This window comes from Myxocyprinus asiaticus, chromosome 26 (genome assembly GCF_019703515.2).
Source record: "Myxocyprinus asiaticus isolate MX2 ecotype Aquarium Trade chromosome 26, UBuf_Myxa_2, whole genome shotgun sequence".
Classification (NCBI taxonomy): Eukaryota; Metazoa; Chordata; class Actinopteri; order Cypriniformes; family Catostomidae; genus Myxocyprinus; species Myxocyprinus asiaticus.
Genome location: NC_059369.1, coordinates 9897848 through 9916407, shown reverse-complemented (window position 1 = coordinate 9916407; position 18560 = coordinate 9897848). Strand labels below are relative to the sequence as shown.

Below are 18560 nucleotides of genomic sequence, written 5' to 3'. Positions count from 1 at the left end.
ATCTTATTTTTTAATATTAAATTAATTTGAAATGGATATATTTGTAGACAAATGTCTCAGCTAACGAACCATGTAAGGGAGCACGTTTTTATAAAAACGCTTTTAAATTATTATTTTTTAAACATTTATTCACGATCTACCTTTCATTAGTCAACTCCATCAGACACACTTAAAAGCATACTATTTTAACTTGATCCATCCAACAACAGTGTAAAGTCTTTAATTATCTAATAATGGTGTTTATTAAAGGAGTTAAGTGCTAAAATACATTCTATAATTTTTTTTTTTCACACTATTCTGAAAATTCTGATGGAGTTGACAAAATTGAATATTTTTCCATCTTAACCATGTGTTGTACACTGGAGCCATTTAGTTTTTTCCTCAGTTGATGCTGCCTCCAGGGGCATTTCTAGGACTTGAGGTGGTTCAGGGCTTAACTAGGGGGGAATGGTGTCACGTCACATGAACTTCAAACAAAATTTAGCAATATTATTGCGTAGCCTACATTTAAAATAAACATTCGGGGCTGAAACCCCGGAAAAATGACCTGGTGACGCCGATGGCTGCCTCTATAACCTAAACTAAAATGCCAAAATTTATCCTACAATTCTAACAGAAATTATCCCAATGGGATGACGAAATTGACATGTTGAAGCTGTGACTGCAGAAATGTAAACATTGTTTAAAATATGGAAAAATATAAAATTTACCAGACCACGTGTCCTACTGTTGTATCCACCATGAGCAGGAAGTTGGAAAAGGGTACTCAAAGTTATAGCTGAACATGACATTGTCTGATTTATTCAGGATTATAAAAAAATCTTACGGAGTTGATGCAAAGTGAGGACATAACTTTGAGAGGCAGTTTTTTTTTATGGAAAATGTAATTTAAAGTTTACTTTATGTACTGTTTGATATTGTACATATCCCTACCTTTCATTTGATTTTTATATTTATGAATTTGTTGCGTTTTTAAACACTTTGTTTAGCAGTTTAACATTGTGACCTCTTGCTGAGGATAGGTTAAGTTACATGTGCTTCCAAGTATACAGCATGCATTAAAAAAATTCTAATGAAATTATTTAAAAATATAACTAAAAAATGCCTTGAGTTTACAAATTTCCTTGAGATTTTTTCCAATATTTTTATTATTATGAATTTCTTGATTTTTAACATAAAGAGGACTTTTGTATGTAGGACAAGTTTTGTCCCTTATCTCAAGAATCAGGGCCCTATATGTTAAGGTAAATATCTGTTGACCAATTAATGTTTTATTTTTTACTGTAGACATTTCTAACAGTGTACTATGCAGTCTAGTTACTTGTTTCCATCATATGTTTTGACTTAAATAAAATATTAAATTCACAATTGGAATTTTTAAAATTTTTAAAATTCCTTTTTCTAGACCATACTATTTAGTTTTTAATCACCATATTGCAATTGAGTGAGCTTGCTTGCTTTGAGTGAACATTTACATTTTTTTTGCAACATATCCGAGTGCTATGCACAAATTTCTAAAATTAAAAACTGGCAATATATTTGGTAATATTCCAGGTGTTTCTTAATTTTTTCCTTTCTCTAAAACAAAATATTTCAAACAATTTATTTTTTCTTAGAAATAATGTTTTAATCTGTAATTAATTTATAGGGTTTCCCCCATGTCCTCAGTATCAATGTCCATCCTGTCCAAGTTTTAGCAAAGGATTTTATTAATTCTGTTGTTTTGAGGTATTAGTTGGTTTGTCTCACCTTAAAATATTCCATTCTGTTTGATAAAATTACAGAAATCGATACAAATGTATTAATTTAAAAAGAAAATATTAACTTTAAATTGACCGGCTTGTGTTAGCGAGCTCTCAATGCCTCACTGAGCAAAAGTACATTTAAATCTGTATTTCTATTCTGTTAGGTGCTATCCTGTTCTATTTCTTGCCATTGTTTAAGTTAGAATACTTCTGAAATACTTCCTAAAATTACAATACAAGCATATTCATTAAGTTAAAATTGCGCAAACGGAATAACCTGACAATAATAATAATGTTATATCACTAGCCTCATCAATTAAATACTGAACTCATCTTAGGTATAAAACAATGAAAACTATTCAAAAAATATTACACTATTCAAAAAAGACTCAAAATACTTTTAATCAATGATATCGGGACATCCTTCTGCATAGCTGCTCATCTACAAGACATTTTAGTCCTGTCAGTCATTACATTTTTTAAATCAATCACTACACATTAAAAAGGCACAGCTGAGGCTTTGAGTTGTTTGAAGAGCACCACATCATCTCTCAACAATCTGAATGGATCAAACAAGTTGTAGTTGATTAGTTAAACCATAGAGCTCCACTGTAGCGATGAATACACCACACCCCCCTCCACGCCCTCATCCTGTCCAGACACATTGGGGTTCTGTGGAGAGCAAAGCAATACTGTTTTCTTCACATTAGAGCCCAGACGAGCTATAGCCAGAATGTCACACAGCGGTATCTGTTCATCCATGGAGAGGCACAACACAATGAAATGAGCATGGAAGCGCAGTGGATCACCTATGGAAAGAGAGCATAAAGATTAGAGCTGTGCTGAAAATACATTTTATGCTTCAGTTTATATTGGCGAGTCATGTGCCCAAAATACTTCAGAGCTCGACAATAAAAGGATGGCCCAGGACCAATGTGAAAAAGTTTCAAAAGTCACTACATACTACAGCCAAGGATCATGTGCATGTATTTTTATGCCTTGTAAAGTTAAACATTTGCATGTCTTTGATGTATTGGCCATTGCTGTTGCGAATTGTGCCGATTTAAAAGGAATAAATCACCCAAAAATGATAATAAGCTTCAAAACGGACATAAAGGCAACGTAAATGTAATCCATAAGACTGGAGTGGTTTATCCATGCCTTCTGGAGAAATATGATCTGTTTTGGGTGAGAAATCCACCAAAATGTGACTCCTTTTTCACTGTCAATCTTAACATCGGCAGTCTTCTTGGCATGATCAAGATTTGAAGCTTGACTGAATTTCCAAAAAAGACTATAATCGCTTCAGAAGACATAGATTACACCACTGGAGTCGTATGGATTACATTGATGCTGCCCTTATGTCCTTTTTGGTGCTTGAAAGTTTTGGACCCCATTTACTTGCATTGTATAGACAAACAGACATCATTATCCTAAAAACGATGGCAGTGCAAGTAAAAATCACCAGTCAGGCAGGAAAAAAAACTGAGCCCTGTCCTGCAATTTATCTAAAAAAAAAAAAAAAAAATAAAAAATAAATATGCCTTTGCTTTATGATTTTCTTGGTCATCATAAACATACCTGGGTACACCAGGAAGTCTCCTCCAAACTTCCCTGCGGAGGTCAGATAGAAGCCTTTGTTTCTCAGATCCCTGTACACACAGAATCTTGTTTTCAAGCGTTCATCTCGAGGCATTGGCCAGTCAGTGGAGACGACAGTTCGCTCCTCGGGACAGTAGCTGAAACCCGCCCGGGCAGTACAGAGCTGGACCGCAACAGCCGACCATGGGAAATGGAAAGCTTGGTCCAGTGCATTAAGTCGGTCTCTAATTGCATTGCCTGAGTCATCAGTGCCTGTAGGGTCAAGGAGAGACCCTAAAATACTTATTTCATAAACAAGTTACAATGATGATTTAGCATGCTTGGTAATTTTCTCTCTGCCTAAGAAAAAAAAATTCTGCTATTTTGATGCTTTAAAATGTAAATTTGAAGCTATTTTATCTCTAGGTTATTGTTTAAATGTTCACATGAACGACAGATGATAATGCTGTTGCTGGTAGCTGCTATAAATACTTGACTGCGAGGTTAAGGATGATTGTAACAGACGGTCATTGACTTATCAACTGAATCAGAATTTGAATAAGAAGCCAATTAAACTACTGTGAACTTGCCTACAGACAGACACAAAGGACTTCCTGGAGAGTTTAGAATGTCAAAAGAGCATGAGGGTTTAAAAAGTGCACGATTTAAATATATTACTGTTGTATTTAAAATTAAAATTAAGTCAATAATAATTACATTAATACAAATGTAATATTATTATTATTATTGTCATCATTAGTATTTGTTCAAAATTTATAACAATATTTAAGTTGAATGGGTTCCAAAAAATAACTGTGTGAATGAAAAGTGGACTGATGTCTTACAACTAAATTGAACAAAAAAAAAAAAAATAAAATAAAAAAGAGATCTGAATCCTTTAAAGTCCAGATGCAAGTTGAAACATTTAAAAATAAATAAATAAAACACTGGTTTCTTTTCTACTGAACACTTGAATTCTGGAATTACTGTTAATTTTGCTGCTACATTATCCAGTATACTAGTTAATAATAAAGTGTTTCTTAATAAGCTATATTTATATTGAAATAATGTGTAGCTAGAGTTTTGTGTTTCTTTACATATTGAAGAGTACTCCCAATTTGTTCCACACAATAATGTAAACATATTCTAAACTGATTATGCAAAAAAACAACACTGGTATCAGCTTGGGATCAGTATCGGCCGATACTGAGATTTCTGATATTGGAATCGGAAAAGTGGTATCGGTGCAACCACCAGCTAACTATACATTATTTATGAAGGTAAATCAGTAGCAAAACTGGAGAGCTTGCATATTTGGATTCGAGTATTTGTACAATAAATATTTGTACTCGTAAATTGAAATTTACACCCAGCACCTATGTGAAAACTTGTAAATTAAAAATGTGAAGTTCAATGTTGCAATCTGCACTCACAAAAAACATTTCAAAGCTTGTGTTTTGAATTCACCACTGCAGACAAGTAGTCACAAATGTGTAAAATGACATTCACATAAATACAACAACAGACACAAACTTGTATTACACATTAACTTCTGTACTTTAATTCATTTTCGCAGTACAACCACAAATCGGCGCTTACAACCTCTCAAATCTGGCACTGCAAATTTAAATCTTCACGCCTTGACTTTTGCAACTTCTTTTGAGAAAAACCTGTAGCAAAACTCACTTGTAAACTCCTGATGCAAGAGAGCAAGTCCAGTGTTCGGCGGGGGAGGGTGCAATGAATTCGTTTTATTGGTTGATGCCTAGCCAATGAAATGGGTTGTACTGCGAAAATTAAAGTACAAAAGTTAATGTGTAATACAAGTTTATGTCTGTAGTTGTATTTATGTGAATGTCAATTTATACATTTGTGACTACTGTGCAGATTGCAACATTCAACTTAAAATGTTTATTTTACAAGTTTTCTCATCGGTGCTGTGAGTATAAACTTTGACTTACGAGTACAAACATTTATTGTACAAGTTCTCAAATATAAATATGCAAGCTCTCGAGTTTTGCTACTGATTTACCTTCATAATTATTGCTATTATATGGCTACCTACCAAATAAATAAATCAGTTGACATGAAATAAAGATGTGTTGAAATTATATTATGTGAGAAAAAAAAGAAATCGGAGTCTCTAAAAACAGCCGAATTGAACCTCCAGTTTGCATTCTGTTGGTTCATTTTGTGAAAATGACTAAAATATAAATTTCCCACTTCCGACATCAATGCATTCCAGTCAATCACACGTCACTGTCCCATGTACACACCACAAGATTTCGCAATGACTCAAGAATAATATTTTGTGTTATCATGGCAATTTACGTTACAACTGCCTCAAGCTGGAATTAAAGCAATTTTCAGGCTATTCCGAAACCAGTATTTCATACAAGTTCGCAATAGCCATGTTATTCAAAATTCAGGGAGGGTATTAGTAACCTATCCTAATGTCAAATATACTGGCATGCACAGCCAGTTAGCTAGCTAGCACCTGGAAGTCTATCTAGTAGCTTATTAACAAGCAAAATAGGTGAAAACGTAGGCATTGATTGATACACATACAAATCAAAATATCCTCTTGTACATTTCTTGTACATTGCATGTTCATACATTTTGTGCAATGAAAACACTTAAAATGTTGTTTTTATGTTTCTTGTAACCCAGCTCAGCGCTATGCTCGTTAGTTGGCACCATCTTTGAAATGACGTCAATGATGCTTACTTCGAGCAGCTGTCCAACTTCGAGCAGCAGTCTAGTCAATATTTTCAAGTATGAGGTGGGAAAATTCCCAGTTCTGAGTTGTCTGGAATGCACCATTATTCTGAAATATCAGACTGCTAGATGACAAGATTGACCAATCAGAATCAAGTATTCCAGAGTGCCGTGTAATAAATCTGTCTAAATGATTCATTTGCAAGGCAGTCTGAATCAAAATTATATAATAAAACAATAAATAAATAAAAATCTGTATCCAGTAATCACAAACGCCTGCAAAGTCATGGAAAAGTTTTAACTTTTTTCAAATAATTATAATGTAGGTAAGTAGCACTTTGACTTTAGATTTAAACTCATATAATTCCAGACAGCTAAAAGAATTAGAATCATATAAAGTATGCAAAGAAATGTAATGGCAAGAAATTCAAACTTAAAGGAATATTCTGGGTTCAATACAAGTTCATCTCAATCGACAGCATTTGTGGCATAATGTTGATTACCACAAAAATTCATTTAGACTTTTCCCGCCTTATCTTTATATAAAAAAAAAAAAAAAAAAAAAATCTGGGTTACAGTGAGCCACTTGCAATGGAAGTGAATGGGGGCCAATTAGTAAATGTTAAAATACTCACTGTTTCAAAAGCATAACCACAAGAAAGTACACAAAATGTGAATTAACATGATTTTAGTGTGATACAATCACTTACCAACCTTTTCTGTCTAAAGTTACATCCAATTTTACAATTTTGTTGCCATTATTGAGTAACCTGTAAACACCACAACCCTAAAACAACCATAAAAATTATGATATAAACAACTTTACAACTCAAATATTACACAAGTTTTAACAGAAGAAATAGTGCAAATGCTTTTATAAAATTATAAGCTTCAAATTTCTGCCTTTAAACTCTCCAAAAAATTGGCCCCATTGACTTCCATTGTAAGTGCCTCACTGTAACCCAGATTTGTACTTTTTTAAAGAAAAGGAGGGACGAGTTGAAATAGTTTTTTGTGGTAATAAACATTGTGCCACAAATGCTGTCGATTAAGCTCAACTTGTATTGAACACAGAATATTCCTTCAATCAAGAAAAATTTAAAAACAAAATGTTACAACTGCCCACTGTCTCCCCAGTTTATGCTATTACCTTAATGATTAGACCAATAAGGGAACAAAATATCTGCCTAATAAGAGCCTAGAGATACAGTTGCAGACACATGAGTCCTAATGAGACAGACATCACTAGTTTCTCAAGCGTTGTTCAGTCTGAGCTGGTCTCACCATTCTCTTTCTCATTCAATACTCTCCTGAGCACAGTCTTCTTGTCCTCCAGGGCCAGAGCGCACTGTTCCTTATAACTGCTCTCCAGACCTGCCTCATACTGTCTCACAGCCTCTGAATGCATCTCCTCACCTCTACTCTCCTGCAGCAAAAATACAATAGTACATGCATGACACTAATCCACAGATAGCTAACGTAGTTTCGTGCACGTCTCAGTTCAAGTGTGACACCTGAGTATGCCGTGATGCTGCAGCAGTGTGCGTCTCCTCCATCAGCACCAGCGCCTCCTCCTGCATGAGCTCCAGCGGTCTGCCCAGCCGCACATTCTGCCGGGGCTGACGGGCCAGAGAGCCCACCAGAGACCCGATCACACCCACATCTCTGGACCTTTTCACATCGGACACCCTCCACAAAAGAGGCGTGGATCCGCACAAACTAATGTCAATCAAACCATCTTCTGTCGGCTGATGACCACTTTCGCTTCTTGCATGCAAACCCTCGTTAATTTCCATACTAGATGATGATGATGATGATGATGATGATAAGTCCATCCCTGCTCGATTCACATGAATCAATAAAGCATGTACCGAAACATTGCGAGTTTTCACCCGAAGAGAATAATATTAGACGCAAGGAGAATGTGATCATACAGTTTACTGCATCCACACTCCCTTAAAGAAGAGCTTTGGCCAACATTTCCACATCTGTCTCGGTGTACACGAATGATAATTAAATACTGGGTTCGTATGCTGGAAAAACAAAACAAAAAACAAATATATTGAAATTTAACTACAAGAAAACTGAGCAACATTCATCACCATTCACAATCCACACCATGCGGTTTTCACTTCCCTTCTCTCTGTAAACCATGTGATCAAAATAAGTTCTTCTGGCCAATCAGCTCGAAGAACCACAGACGCCCTCTAGTGGGCTGCTGCCAATACTTATATATACTACGGCCTAAAAGTAGGCTATGCACTTTTTGTTAGAGAAAAGTACATACTTTTGAGTGTAGCAAACAATTACTATCATCACGTTATAAAACTGCGTCTTGAAACCAAATATCCTTATTGAAGCCCATTTCCGCCACATAAAAAAATAAATAAAGTGTGCTTTGTTAAGTCATAATTATGAGATTCAAACGGGCGTAGATTCCGGGGGGATTTATACCATGATCAGTGTAAAAATGGGTAAATGCTTCACAAGGCAAACCCCTCATGTTCAAGTGAAATCTACACCCTTGGATTTTAAGTCATAATTATGAGATTAAAAGTAAAAATTTCGAGAATAAATGTCATGATTTTGATATTAAAAGTCTCAATTATGAGATACTAAGTCATAATTTCAAGGTAAAAAGTCATAATTAAAAGTGATGTTTTGATCACTTTTTTTTTTTTTTTTTTTTTTTTTGTCATCAAATCATTTTGAATCAATACAAAAAAAGCCTACACTTGGGATTTGATTTGAAACAGTAACCTTGCATAATTTGTGTATATGAAATTGTCCACAAAGGGTAAAAACATTTAGCATATCATTTATCACATCAAATAAAGCAGTATTTCCCAAACTATTTTACCTCCACAACACCAACAGTAAGACTCAAGTACACCTTCATCGACACAAACCCAAAAATGTGTACCAAAGACTAAATATCACTTAACGTTATCATTAATATTGTAATGAAATATAAATACCTGATGCCAAACTTGTTATTATAGGTGATTGCTTAGCACATCAGCGAAAATCTAGTAACTTTATTTTATGAAGTGTGTTTTTTTTTTGTTTTTTTTCAGAGTCTTTCCTTATGAGGATGTTCCCAACTTCTTGGGTGTAAGCAAATATGCACATTTTGATTAAAAAATAAATAAAAGCTGGAATTAAAAGCTAGTATTTATTATTTAATCCCTCTCTCTCTCTATTTATTTTTTTCTTATGGTGGACATAATATATTTCTTAAAGACTTAAAGTTGTGACCCAAGTCATGTGTCAACCCTGTTACCATCATACCACCCCCTTATTAATGTACAGTTTCATAAATAATAATAAAAAACTTTGTGACATGAACACTAAAAATACAAGTAAATGTCTCATTTTTTTATATAACTTTATCTTATATTTTGTTGGGTGTTTTCAGAAGGGGAAGATCTTAAATTGTCACCCCTGTTACTATGATTTTGTACAGAATACAACTAATAATTAAAAAGTGGATATTTGATTTGAAGAAATGTCAGCACTAAATTCTCTTTCTAATAAACACCTTGTAGTGTCATGACCTTGAGCATAAATCTAGTGATTGCTAAATCAAGTGTACATCCCAACATATGTTAGGAAAAAATTATTTAACTTGAGATGTCACTGTGCAATTTATTAACATTTAAAGACATTCTGTAGTGATCATATACTGAACAAAAGACTGAGTGTGACGTTGCCTGTGTTGAGGATCAAGGAAGGAGTGATGTTGTTGTTGAGTGGTCTGTGAGTTGTTTGTTGTCTGACAGCACAGGATTGTGGTAGTTATGATACTTTGACAAAAAGCTTTAAGCAAGTGTTTAACTCCTTGTGAAAGCAGGATTTTAACCAAGCTAGTTTTTCTTCTAGGATGAGGTTGCCTGGGAAACTGAATGCAAATTTGGCTAAATCATACCCAGCTGTTAATGGTAAACCGCAAGACCTATTGGCATTTTATTGTTCATGTTGGGGTTGGTGAGTTGCGTCTACTCAGTTGCATACACTCCATAGTGCCAGACCAACTGCATTAGGGGCAGCTATAAACCTAAAAACCCTCGCTTATCAGCTCTGCCTACTGCTGCCAAAGGGCCTTACTTATGTGATCTGTCTGCTGCTGTGTCTGTGGCGGGAGGACTGGACCTATTGAATGAGCCAGTTTTTGGAGGGACACATGCACAAAAGGCCACATTTGGTTTTAGGATTATGTTGGGCCCCTCCTAGGAACTAAAGGACGAGCCCATTTTTCAAGAGGTGGAGTAGAGATCATAAACTGAGTGAAAGGACTGATTGTGACGTCACATGTGTTGAGGATCAAGGAAGGAGTGATGTTGTTGGTGAGTGCTTCTATTTAATGAACAATTGTTGTAGGGTTTTAAAAGATGATGGAAAAAAATAGGATACGTTATTTGTCTAAGAAAGAAAAAAAGTCTGGACACTTACCAGCTCAGTCCGCAGGCTCCATGGGGAATAAGTGGTCACTTTGAGGCATTCGTGGCTGGCTAGCACACAGGGGCTAAAGGAAACTAGAGGACCTCTTATTGGCCCAGAGGTAGATAGCTGGGAGGAAAGAGTGATTTGTATGGGGTTTTGTGCATTTATAAAGTGTGCTGCGCATGAGATGTTGATAGAGAGCCCAAAGTTCTGTAGTGCCCCTTCTGCTACATGGGTCAAGTGCAAGAGAGTGTGTGAGGTGTCCAACATTCCACACTCTGTAATTGCGGTTAAAAAAGTACATCATCTAAGTACTTGTAGTCAACTTTTTTTGCTTTTTCAGTGTGAACACACTACTTACACTTCTTAGTGCAGAAGTATGCGATTTAGAATACAGCTTATGATCTGGGACACACTAATTCTTATCTCATATACTATTTACAATGGAGAGTATGCGAAATAAGATGCAGGGGTGTTCCCCTAATACTGCACACACACACATATATATATATATACATATTAATAATATTGCAGCATTATGCAGTATTATTTCGTATATATATATATATATATATATATAGGGCCTGGGGGTGACCACAGGGCAGAGGGCTCAGGGAGCAAAGACGTGGACGGCTCAGGGAGAAAAGCCATGGAAGGCTCAGGTGGAAGGCTCAGGCACTGGCCACGACAGGGGAACATTCTTAGTGGCTGTGAGCGCAGGGAGTGGCGGGATGACAGTCTCCTTAGTCGTGAACACTGGCAGTGACAGGGGAGCAGTCTCAATGGCCGTGAGCTCAGACAGTGACAGGGGAAAGGCCTTCGTGGCTGTGAGTACAGGAAGGGACAGGGGAACAACCTCCGTGGTCACAGACACTGATAGTGACGGGGAATGACCTCCATGGTCACAGACACTGGCAGTGACAGGGGAACAGCCTTCGTGGCTATGAGCACAGGAAGGGACAGGGGAATGACCTCCGTGGTCGTGGACACTGGCAGTGATGGGGGAACAGCCTTCATGGCCGTGAGTACAGGAAGGGACAGGGGAATGACCTCCATGGTCATGGACACTGGCAGTGACGGGGGAACAGCCTTCGTGGCTGTGAGTACAGGAAGCAGGAGCCCTTTTTCTCCTCCTCTTCCGGCCAGGAGCACTGCTGTGGGAGCGGCTGTCAAGACCAGGGATGCGGGCATTGGGCCAGACATGGCTTCAGATGCTTGTTCTGGGACGGACGAGGCCCCAGACGCCAGCTCTGGGACGGACGAGGCCCCAGACGCCGGCACTGGGACGGATGAGGCTTCAGACGCTGGCTCTGGGATGGACGAGGCTTCAGATGCCGGCTCTGGGAAGGACAAGGCTTCAGGAACAGACTTGTTGTCTGTGGCAGGCATGGGTGCTTGAGAGGCAGGCGACCTTCTCCTTCTCCTCCTCTTCTGGGTGATGAGGGGCACTGCTGCCATAGCAGCCTCTGTGGCTGTGGGCGCTGACAGCATCAGGAGGGGAATGGCCACTGTGGCCATGGGCGCTGGCTGCGGCAGGGGAACAGCCTTCGTGGCTGGAGGCGCTGGCCAGGGCTGGGAGGTGGGAGTGTCGAAGTTGGGTTCCCATAGCCTGAGAAGGTACTCCTCTTCCCTTATCTCCAAGATGCGATAGACCACCTCCCAGAAGGACCACGTCCACAGGTTCCCCCAATTCTCCCAGTCAACAGGCTCCTCCAGTCCGGTCAGGAACAGACAACTTAGGGTGACCTCACCAAAGCCCGAACCCTGAGCCACATTGAGGAGTGCCTAAAGGCCAAAAGGGTGGTTGCCCTGATGCCAACTCATCGGATCGTGGCTCAAGGGCGGGTAACGGGAGGCCGGTTCCTGCCAGACTGAAGTGGAAGAAGAAGAAAAAATCTCTGCTGGGTCCATGTTTGGCCAGTTCGTACTGTCAGGATATTGGGGAGAGGTAAAGACCCAAATGCAGAGAAAAAAAAACCAAAAATACTTTATTAATAAGTCAAACTCCCACGAGGGAGAAAACATAAACAACCCGAAGGGGACAAAAGTAATTGGGCAGAGGGAAACGGGAAACAGAACCAGACCGCACTGGAACAGGAAGGTGACAGAAAGACTGGAACGCAGAGGAACAATACACAGGTCTGCACAGAGAACATTACAAGACAAACTGGCACCCGACAGCACACTCGAGGAGACTAAAATAGGGAGAGAAATCAAGAGTTTTAATCCAGGGCAGGTGTAAAAGCCAGAGTGACAGAGAGACAGGGCCGTGACAATATGAGCATCACTGCAGTGTTTTTACTGTGTTAATTTAGAGTCCCACAGACACACTACATTAACCCTACCTCTGAACCTAACCTTAACCTTACCTTGTTAACCAAGATTAACCAAAAAATAACCTTGGTTTTTGTACAGAAACCATAGTTTCACCATGGTTACTATTACCACCATATTACTGTACTAACACCATGGTTAATTGCATTAAAATTACGGTTTCTGCCAAAAAACATGGTTACTACAGTATTAGTAATACAGTGATGCAGTCTACATACAAGCGACGTGGGAACGAGTGCGATCGACAGACCCTGCTTTTGGACCAAATTATACTCTGCGCTCCCCGACATTCACCATGACCAAATCACTGCGAGGAAATCAACATTTATAATCATTTTCATGTATTATTTTAAGTAGTATTAAAGGAAATATTAAGAGTGGAAACAGGAAATCGGATGGGAAAAGGAGTGGGTTAAAATGTGGAATCGAACCGCGGACGACACTACACATTCACACACCATCTTTAAACCCCACACCACTGCAGTGGCATCTAATGTTCAGTTAAAAGCTCACCTGAGACCTGAAACATCCTGTCCCAGTGTCCTCCTTCTCACATACTGTGTGACTCCCTTACACTGGTGCCGAAACCCGGGAACAATCGAGTTGGAGGAAGTACGCCCCATGGAGTCCCCCCCGTTGGCAGATATCCTTAAGTCCCTCACTGGCCTACACCAGTCCCACCAACAATCTCTGCTTGAGCTGAGACAAGATCAAGATTGTCGTTTCTTCAAGATCCTATGAGCTCAAGCAGAGGACCGGCACATGATCTGGAGCCTCCTCAGCCAGGAGAAAGCTCCGGCCATGACCCCGGACACCACATCCACCATGCCCCCGCCTACGCTCCTGAAGATGGGGGAGGCGTTCCTTGACCTCTTTGAGCGTACCGCCGAGATCTGGGGATGGCAGCGCAGCCAATGGGCGCGGCTCATCCCGTTGCTGTCCGGGGAAGCCCACCTCACAGCCCAACAACTGCCAGTGGCTAGTCTCCTGGCTTACGAGGACCTGAAGAAGTCCATCCTGCAGGGGGTTGGACGTAGTCCGGAGCAGAATCAGCAGCTCTTCCATGGCATGAAGTTGGAGAGGACCGGCCGCCCGTTCACCTTCGCCCTCCCACTCTCTCTCCCCTCCCCCTATGTTTTCCCCATTCTTCTCTCTGCTCTCTCCCCAGAGCCCGTTCCTGCCCCATGGAGGTGAGGAGTCCCGACACCAAAGCCAGTACCCTATGTGCGGGGGTTTGCACCCCCCCAGCATCTACAGTTCCCCGCTGCTCTCCCCCTCAGGTGAAGGTGACCGCCAATGCAGGTGAAGGCGTGGCGCCTGGGCCGGTCTGCTGGAGTTGTGGGGATCCGGGACACTTCTGGTATCAATGCCCTGTGATGGAGCTGGGGATGGTGGTCCGGATCCCCGACACTCCGCAGGCTGCCCCCGATCGGGCCGGAGCATACCGGATACCAGTAAGAGTCAAGGGGGGTGCTCACCAAGCCTTGGTGGACACAGGTTGTAATCAAACCATTATCCACCAACACTTAGTTTAACATGAGGCTTTGGGCACAACCAAAAGGGTGAGGGTGAAGTGTGTGCATGGGGATATACACAATTACCCCATGGTGATCCTTGTGATCAAATTTCAGGGAACAAAACAAAGAGTGGAGGCCACGGTTAGTTCCTGCCTCACCCATATGCTGATTTTGGGGACTAATTGGCCTGAATTCAGAAATCTATTAAAGCGAATATGTGCGGATGGGTCCTGCACAAAAGTGACAAGATGTGAAATGTGCGATGCTCTGGTAGGGGGGGTGGAGCCGGGGCCGTCTTCGTCAGCTCCACGTCAGGATGATGTGAGGGGGGGAGAGGCTGCAGTCCCTCCCATCCTCAGGGGATTCCCCTTTGGAGCAGTCACAAGACGAAACCCTCAAGCACACCTTCGACCAAGTGAGAGTGATCAATGGTCAACAACTCCAGCCGAATGTCGCACTTTTTATCCCTATTTTGCAATTATAAACGAGCGGTTGTATAGAGTGATGCAGGACGCTCAAACAAAGGAAGATACAACCCAGCTCTTAATACTGTGGCGCCGTTGGGAAATGGTGTTCCAGGCGGCTCATTATAATCTGATGGCGGGTCACTTAGGGGAAAGAAAAACTGACTAATAGTCAATTTTTATTGGCCGGGCATTGGCGGCGATGTTCGCAGGTGGTGTGCGGCATGCCGCAAATGTCAGCTGGTGAATCCACCGGCCACCCCAAAAGCACCATTGTGCCCCCTTCTGCTGATCGAGGTCCCCTTTGAGAGAATTGGCATGGACCTCGTCGGGTCATTAGAGCGGTCAGCACATGGACATCGTTTTGTATTAGTCCTAGTGGACTATGCAACGCGATATCCGAAAGCAGTGCCTCTACGCAGCATCTCAGCACGTAGTGTTGTGGAGGCACTCTTCAAAATAATCTCCCGGGTGGGGATTCTGAAAGAAATCCTCACCGATCAGGGCACAACCTTTATGTCACGGACACTATGCGAGCTTTACAAATTATTGGGCATTAATTCAATTCGCACCAGCGTTTACCATCCACAAACAGATGGCCTGGTGGAGCAATTTAATAAAACCCTTAAAAACATGATTCGTAAGTTCGTGCACGAGGATGCTAGAAATTTGGACAAATGGCTTGATCCCCTCTGATTCGCAGTACGAGATGGCATGCTTGATGTCATATGCGAAGCTTGGGAGGAGGGAACTTCAGCCAGTAAGAACGAAATTCAATACGTTCTTGATCTTAGAGCAAAACTCCATACCTTGGGGCAACTAACACAGGAAAATTTGCTCCAAGCTCAAGAACGACAGAGCCGACTGAATAACAGGAATTTGCTCTGGGAGCAAACTCGTATTACTCCCCACATCGAGCTCCAAATTACTCGCCAAGTGGCAAGGACCCTTTGCGGTCACACGACGAGTGGGGGAACTCCATTATGAGGTAAAGCGAACCAATAGAGAGGGCGCACGTGAAATATATCACCTCAACCTCCTGAAATTGTGGAGGGAGGCAGTCCCTGTGATGTTGGCTATGGTAGTTCCGGAGAGGGCGGAGCTCGGGCCGGAGGTGAATACAAAACCCAATCATATCAACCTGGTCACTTGCGGAGACCACCTCTCACCGTATCAAGTCGCAGAGGTTGCCAAGTTGCAACAAGAATTTGCAGACGTGTTTTCCCCTCTACTGGGTCGTACAAACCTCATCCAGCACCACATCGAGACCGAGCTGGGGGTGGTGGTATGTAGCTGTCCCTACTGATTGCACGAGCACAAAAAGAAAATAGTTCAGGAAGAATTGGATGCAATGCTCGATATAGGGGTAATAGAGGAATCCCACAGCGATTGGTCCAGCCCAGTTGTTCTAGTTCCTAAGAGCAACGGGTCTGTATGGTTCTGTGTGGATTATAGAAGTCAATGCAGTGTCTAAATTTGATGCCTACCCAATGCCTCGCATTGATGAGTTGCTCGATCGGTTGGGCACTGCTTGATTTTATTCGACAATGGATTTGACAAAGGGTTATTGGCAGATCCCCTTGACACAAATTTCCTGTGAAAAAAATGGCCTTCTGAAGGTGAAGTGACCTGAAACATAAACAGAAAGGAGGATCACTGTCTAAACACATTATGCTTTTAAACTTAGAATTGGACTTCTACCTATGTCACAATGAAAAAAATAAAAATAAAAACAAATGCAAAAAGTGAGGAAAGAATCTTGAAGTAAGAATAGAATTAGACATTTTAGAATACAGCAGCAGTATAGCATCAGGTACTGAATGATAATGTAAGAAAGCTTAATGTCCATACTGCCAAACAAAGCCAAAAAGCAGTAACTATGCTACCACTGACACTGAATAAAAAAAATGGCTTCTAAAGTCATTTTAGCTGATCTTAAGCTCAGTACCTTGAATCAGTCATGGAGAAGGATTTTTTCCAGACCAGTCCGCCACTTTGGCTCCTGCTGCAGACAAGAGCAAATCAAATGTCAGCACTCTGTGCAGAAAGATGACATCTGATTATTACCTTAAAATTCACACCTGCTCTCTTTGATCATGTTACAAGCTGTAAATTCTTACTTTTGTTCAGAAAATTGGGAAAAAAATATTGCATTATCCTTACGGCAATCTTTTATAAAGCCACTGGTTTCTATTTTCCAGCCTTGATTCTTTGTTCTGTTTTGGATGATTTAGAATTACAATTGACCTTCTTTGTTGTGATAAAGAATCTCACCTTTTGACAAGCCAGGTTTGGACCAAAGATTCACACTGATCATGTCCAGATCATGGCTGTCTTGACAATCGGCACACAAAATTTTGAACATGGGAACCCCTATCGACCGCACCTTCGCCGGCTTGCCATGGTACTTGCCCCTGGTGGTATACTCGGGGGCACATCTGTACCTTGAGAAAAGAGATTTTGTCCAACGTTTAAGTTTTCTTTGCTACAACATGCTTTCTCTGTATCCATTAGCATGTAAGAAATTATTTGGTGTTACGTGATTTAATGCTGAAAGATGTCATCCAGGGCTTAGTTCTTACATGGTCAGGACATGTAACTTGTGACTAGAGTGTAAGTCTCAAACTACAGCTTTAAGAAATAATACTTATAACAAAATCTCTTGTACGCTGATTTCTTCAGGATGTCTCCCCACCCAAAGTCAATCAATTTGACCTTGAGCCATCCGGCCAATCATCACGCCGGTCAGAACCCAACTCTCCATATATCCATCACCCATATTCAGGACCACCCCATCACCCAAAATACACAGTCTGGGGCAAAATGAAAACTGAGTGTCCGCTACGTCACACATGAAGCTCGGAACCCTCAATCAAAATTCTTGGATCTTAACACATCCCCAAAAAACATGGGTTGTGCCCCCATCTTCTGATTGGCATCACCAGTAGGTGGGTGTGTCTTTAAGACCAAGCCTATACAATCTAGAGGGGGTCCAATAGAATCAATACAAAATCTTAAATTGCATCTGACGCACCCTTGCATCTCTAGGTGCAGACTTAATGTTTTTTTTTTTTATCCTAGCCCACATTCCCTCCTCCAATACCAAGTTTAAATCTTTCTCCCATAATCTCGAGATTAGTTGAAGCTCCATCCCCCAGACTCTGAATTAACAGGGAGTAATACACTGATGCCTCATGACCTTTTCCAAAAGCAGTATCTGCCGCTTTAGGGGGGGTGTATGCTACTCCCAAAAATAGTACAGAGCAGGTGGTGCAGCTGTAAAATGTTGAACCATATTTTCAAAAGATCTCAACACCCCACTCTCATATAGGTCACCGAGCGTATTAACCTCCCTCACAATCCACTCTGACCAGCATAAAGGGGACTTATTAATATGTAATTTTGGGTTCAGCCATATGCTTGAGCCAACATTTAGATAAATGTCCAAATTAAACATTCTGGACACTTTTGTCCATACCTCGTGCAAATGCGAGATAACGGGGTGAAACTTAACTTCTCCGGTTAGTTTGATAGAAAGGCTTTGCAATGGCGAAATAGGGGCAAGAACTTCCTATTCAATACAAAACCAGAGAGGGTCTCTCTCTGGTGGAAACGAACAATGAGCCAAATATCTGAGACTACCATTCCAAATGAAGGACTTCGCTATACTATCAAATTGCTTGAAATAAGAGAGGGGGACATCTACAGGGAGAGATTGTAACAGGTAGTTGAATTTTGGAATACAATTCATTTTAATA

The 18560-nt window shown here is 40.6% G+C and overlaps 1 protein-coding gene across 1 annotated transcript; it reads right to left on the bottom strand.

Annotated features, from left to right (window-relative positions):
* Positions 1-2122: 2122 nt before the first annotated feature.
* Positions 2123-8176, bottom strand: LOC127416771 (tRNA-splicing endonuclease subunit Sen34-like). Its single transcript, XM_051656325.1, has 4 exons — positions 7559-8176; positions 7329-7470; positions 3327-3599; positions 2123-2554 (listed from the first exon to the last, which is right to left on the bottom strand). The coding sequence occupies exons 1-4, from the start codon at positions 7877-7879 to the stop codon at positions 2337-2339; spliced, it is 954 nt and encodes a 317-aa protein (XP_051512285.1). The 5' UTR covers positions 7880-8176; the 3' UTR covers positions 2123-2336.
* Positions 8177-18560: the final 10384 nt, after the last annotated feature.